Genomic DNA, 6,000 nt, shown 5'->3' on the forward strand with positions numbered 1-6,000 from the left:
TGTACTGGTTAACTAAAAGGGGAGGAATTGTGGTGTATGTGCCTTTAAGAGCCCCAGGTGTGCTGTAATGCCGGTAATTGCCACTCGGGCTATATAAGCCTGTATATTGTGTTTATCCGTTAGAACCCCCCCCCCCAGACTTTGCTTAGTAAATACCTGTAGTGTATGTAACCGTTCTACCTTTAAGAGAACTATCGTATGTAACCGTCCACCTTTAAGAGAACTATTTTAGGTGTTGCACTACTTTATCTTGGCTGCTGTATACTGTAATACTGGGAGTGACCACACCGGTATATAAGTGCTGTGTAAGGATTTATTGGGCAGATTCGCCCTGACCTTCGAATAGTAAAGTCCTGTTAAAGTTACTCTTGTAGTCTGTGTATTAATTCACCATATAACCCACAGACTTTACAGTGGCGACGGGTTCGATCTTACCCTGCGGCAGCGACACACCCGAAGCAGTTAACGAGCGTCGAGAAGAGGCACCCGCCCTCGTCGTTCTGCTGAGAGAATACTCGAGTCTGCAGAGCAAGGAAGAAGGAAGGATTCAGACACGAAGCCTTCCATCAGCAACAGGCTGTTATTGTCCCTTCTGCCACGGCGGTGAGTGAGCCGATCAGCCAAGAGAAGCAAGTCGGCCACGTTGACTGTGAGTAGGGGGAAAATAAAAAGAAATGGAGGATAAGGGCGGTGAACTCGACCACGGTCGGGGGAAAGGAGCCGGACAGAAGTCGGGCCCAGAGGCGCTGAGACTGGGGCAGCGTAGGGCACGGAAGCCGCGGTACAAGCGGGAACGCAGCCGGTGTGAGAGACCGGGCTACAAGCGGGAACGCAGCCGGTGTGAGAGACCGGGCTACAAGCGGGCTGGGAGACGCAACAGCATCGTGAGACAGCTAGACCGCGGCCGGCGAAAAAGGCCGGGCAGCTACCGAGGCCATGAGGCGCTGCGACCGGGATCGTAAGGCGCGGGAAGATATAAAAATAAATAAAACCGCAGAGAACTCAGCCGCAGCCGGGGGAGGAAAGGACCGGACTGCGAGAGGGCTGGGAGGCGCGATTGGAAGCCACTGAGGGAGAGACAGAGCCCGAGTGAAGGGGGAACGGGACCGAGCGAGGGAGACCGAGCGAGATTCCGCCCAGCGGCTGGAACTGTTCGCCGCCAACGGGTTGTCCCCAGCGCCGGTTGCCGGCCGAGAAAAGGGAACAAGGAACGCACTGAAGCCGGCGCGCAGGCTGCGAACTCCGAAAGCCAGCGGTCGTCGCCCGAAGGAAAGCTTACCCCTCCCGCCAGGGGAAGAAACGCGGGAAGCCGCCAGTAGGCGGGGAAGAAGACAGAAGCGGGAAACCGCCATTTTGAAAGTGGGTGGGGAAGAAGACAAGCGCGGGAAACCGCCATTTTTGGAAAAAAAAGTAACAAACAAATTCGTTGTGGTTTCTCAAAAAGATAGTGAAGATGCCTAAGCATGGTAACATCAACAACTTCGATTCCGACGTGGAAGATTGGGCCACGTACGTAGAACGCATCGAGATATATTGTGAGGCCAATAAAATAGCAGATGATGATAAAGCTCTCACCTTATTAAACGCAATGGGGGCGAAGACATACGGGCTATTGAAGCATCTTCTATCACCAGCTAAACCGGCGGATCAGACTTTCGCTGATATTGTTGCTGTCCTGAAGGATCATTTGAACCCCACACCGCTGATGTTGGCGGAACGATTCAAATTTTATGCGAGAACGCAACGGAAAGAGGAAAGCAACGCGGAATACTTGGTCGAACTGCGTAGACTAGCGAAATACTGCCAGTTTGGGGAAAATCTGACAGAGGCATTGAGAGACAAGTTCGTGTGCGGGTTGTCGAAGGAAGGAACACAAAAGCGACTGCTCGAAGAGAACGATCTTACACTTGACAAGGCTGTCCTTATTGCAGCATCACACGAAGCAGCCGCGAGAGGCACTGCGGAAATGCAGCTGAAGGCAGCGGTACTCAGCGTGGATCAAATGACTTCGGGTACAACAAAATGTTATCGTTGTGGGAAGACAACACACGACCAGAACCAATGCTGGTTTAAAAACCAGGAATGTAGAAAATGTGGCAAGCTTGGTCACATAGCTAAAGTATGCCGGTCAGGAAAGAAGACCAACAACAGAAAAAAGTCACCGCAGGAAAAGTACAGCAAGGTACACAAGGTGGCTGAGAAGAGTTCAGATGAACAGAATTCGGATTCAGACCCGAACGGCCAGGAACTGGGTAGTCTGAGAATTTACAATGTGAGTAAGGAAGCTGACCTACAAACTATCTGGGTCACACTAAAAGTAGCCGGAGTCCAAGTGAAAATGGAATTGGACACAGGATCAGCACTATCAGTCATAAATCGAAGGGATTACAACCGGCTATTCTCACATATACCCTTGAGCGATACCAAGATCGTATTGCAGACATACACGGGGCATAAAGTATACCCCATGGGAAAGATACAAGTCAAGGTGAGAGACAGGGGCAAAGAACACCAAGGAATGGACTTATATGTACTACCTGAGGGAGGTCCACCACTTCTGGGACGGGAGTGGATCAGGGAAATAAACATGGAATGGCGCTACCTAAAAGCAATAACGAGTGAGAACTCGGTGAAGACAATCAGCTCAGACTCTGAAACGGATGACGACAAGACCAGCCCAGGTGCGAAAGACAAGTCTAAAATGGACTTGCTGACTAAGGTTGGAAAAACGGAGTGCATAAATACTGATGCTTCAAAGGAGAACAAAGTTTCAGAACAGAATTCCACTGAACAACAACAACATAGTTTGGCAGAGAATTCTGAGTCTGTCCAGTTTACAGACTGAGGAACACCGGGCTCGAACTCAACTCCATTTCAAATTACAACAGCAATTAGAACAATTGAGTTGCCGTCTCGAGCAAGAGATAAAAGCAATGAAAACGTTCTTTGATACAGAGTGGGAGAATCTGGAAAGACAACAGAAACAGCTGAGGGAGAAAAGGGAGCAGGAGCACACAAACCGTCTGCGCAAGGAGGCCAAACGAATCAAAGCTGATTCGGTTTCTGAAGGTGCGTGCTCTAATCTGGTGGAGCAAGATGTTCAGCAACTGAAGGCGCTTGTTAGCAGATTACAGGCAGAAAAGGCTGAGTTGGTCGCCATGAATTCCGAGCTCCTACTGAAGTTGGGTGCAGCATCACCGGACGATTCATTTGTGGAAATTCGAATGGTGGAGGCTGCGGATGATGGCGAAGTAGAAACAGCAAAGGAGCCCCAGGGCAAGGTTATAAACAGCCCTGCAGCTACTGGGAAACGGATGAGGTCAGAAGAGTCAACGGTCAGCCAACTCCTTCATATGCTGAGGGACAAGACTCTGAAATGGGAACAATTTGGACATGAGTCTAAATCTTCAAAGGAGAGGGGTTTGGAGCTCCCAAAAGTTATTGGAATAGCTGAGGTTGCAACACAGACTGAGAAGATGGCAGCAGAGCAAACCTTGGATGCCAAAAGTACGCTGATTCACGTCAATGTTGAACAACAGAATGCTGAAACAGCTGCTCCAGTAGAGGGATTGAATAATACAATCAATCAATCTCCCAATGAAGTTGAAGTATTGAAATCACGAATGAGGTCAGTAGTAAAAGACTTGCAGGAAGCCCAGAAAAAGCTGGATGAAACTGAACGCATGAAGAAGTCTCTTCAGGAAAGATGTCTGGATTTGGAACAAAAGCTGGCTAACGTCCAGCTGGGTATGGAGGAAATAGAAGACCCTCTCGCTGGCCTAGCTCAGGACGACACCGAATATTACCATGACCTGTTGGACGACACCGAATATTACGATGACCTGCTCTGCCCAGCTTGTGATGAAAACTCCCAAAGTGCAGAAACCATGAAGAATCACCTAAAGTCTAAGGAACATCGGGAGATGGTGGCGCTACTATGGAAAAAGGAGGACGAGAAGGAGGAACGGTGCATGCAGCTGGCAGCTGACAGTGGAGCCCAGAGAGCCTCCAAGAAGCAGAAAAGGAAAAGACGAAGCAGAAGATGATGACCATCTGAACCATTATCACCTCTACCAGGTCACGCACGTGGTCTCTCCGTACGGAGCCAAATCAGTTTGGAAGTAGAAAAACTTCCCAAGGTACTCAAGCTTTTAGAAGTCAACAATGCTGGTTCAGAAGTGACGGAAGTTCAAGCTGTTAAGTCCAGTGAAGGACTATTGGATGAGTCACTCCAGCAACGTGAACCGACTACACCGAGACTGAATCTGTGAACTGTTTTCCGCAGAGACTGAATCTGTGAACTGTTTCCCGCAGAGACTGAATCTGTGAACTGTTTCCGCAGAGACTACATCTGTGAACTGTTTTTACATGAAGTTGGATATATGTTATGTTTAATGGGGAATAAGTATGTTGTAAGCTAAAAAGGGAGGATTGTAGTGTATGTAACCGTTCTACCTTTAAGAGAACTATTTTAGGTGTTGCACTACTTTATCTTGGCTGCTGTATACTGTAATACCGGGAGTGACCACACCGGTATATAAGTGCTGTGTAAGGATTTATTGGGCAGATTCGCCCTGACCTTCGAATAGTAAAGTCCTGTTAAAGTTACTCTTGTAGTCTGTGTATTAATTCACCATATAACCCACAGACTTTACAATACCTATGAACCAACTCCTGTCTTCAGTGTCTTTATCAACACACGGACACTACACAATCCACACCATCATTCAGAAATGTATGAAATATATATAGGCTTTTGGATTAACAAATGAATATTAAAATTGAATAGCCCAACTGCAGATGACTTTTTATTCATAAATTTTAAGCTTTAATACATATAATTTATTTAAGTTAAACATAATACGTAATTAGGGTTTTTCTGTGTAGCCTGGATACAGACTTATATGGTAATATTGACTAGTTCAATACAAGCATCTTAAAGCTGGGATAAAATTCCACTTTTTAACAAAAAAAGGGAGAATATCAGTTTTTCTCAGTATGACTCACTGGTAAAATTGCATTCTCAAAAATTGCATGTTTCAAAGCCAGATGTTCTTGTGATTTTGTTTGTGGGTCTTTGATTACAGGAAAAAGCAGGCATTTCTTGTTTTGATGAAAGGTCATTGACCTGAAACGTTAATTCTGTTTCTCTCTCCACAGATGCTGCCTGACCTGCTGAGTATTTCCAGCATTTTGTTTTATTTTCAGATTTCCAGCATCCACAGTATTTTGCTGCTTTATTTCTTGTTTTTCATTAGCCCCATACGAACTGGTAATTTCATGATCATGATTATTATTCCTTAGATTTTGAAAAGAAAGCTGATGACAAAATTGTAGTTGCCCCTGTCCCTGATGTGGAAGGAAGAATATATCATGTAACCGAGGAAATGAAACAACACCTCGGGCAACTCCGATCTGAACGGGAACTAGGCCAAAGGACATTTCCATTAGATCTCTGTAGTGCGAATAACTCCCTTGGTTGTGAATTAAAGTAATAAAAATAACTCAAAGCTTTGTATTCTTAGTGGTTAATTTTAAATGCTATTATGAAGTAAAATCTTTTAACAAAAAAAGCTATTCTCTATGCGTTTGAGCAAATATCATAGCACAACTTTGATTTTGTAAACTATTAAACATGCCTGGAAGGTTTTTGATGCAATAACCGGCCAAAGAATTTCTTAAAAAAATAAAAAACGATGTGTGGTTTTCTTCTGTCTTGTCAAATTGAATCCAAAAAAACCTGATCTTTTTTATCATTTTAATTTGTGACATCTATGAGGGAATCCATAAAAGTATTAGCATAATGCATCCTTATTTCTGAGCATGTGAACATCTTTGTAGCTTTGTACTTTCTGGATTTTTGAATTGTAGATAATGTCAAAATATACAAGGAGATAGCCCAAAGATTGATTTCAAGATTGATAAAAATAGTACATAGCTTTTCACAAAATCTGGTAACATCTTGTTTCAGTATGTCTCTGACATACTTGCACTTATTTA

General features: G+C 45.0%; 1 protein-coding gene across 1 annotated transcript in view; it reads left to right on the forward strand.

The window, feature by feature from the left end:
- LOC147123346 (uncharacterized) overlaps positions 1-5,708 on the forward strand; it is a 100,252-nt gene extending 94,544 nt beyond the window's left edge. Inside the window, exon 8 of the mRNA XM_085971323.1 lies at positions 5,305-5,708. Coding sequence (XP_085827449.1) covers positions 5,305-5,495 — 191 coding nt within the window. The 3' untranslated portion in view covers positions 5,496-5,708. The remainder of the gene's footprint in view (positions 1-5,304) is intronic.
- The last annotated feature ends 292 nt before the right edge of the window (positions 5,709-6,000 follow it).

The sequence above is a fragment of the Somniosus microcephalus genome, chromosome 2 (assembly GCF_052327205.1).
Source record: "Somniosus microcephalus isolate GS21.2 chromosome 2, FLI_Smic_1.0, whole genome shotgun sequence".
Classification (NCBI taxonomy): domain Eukaryota; kingdom Metazoa; phylum Chordata; class Chondrichthyes; order Squaliformes; family Somniosidae; genus Somniosus; species Somniosus microcephalus.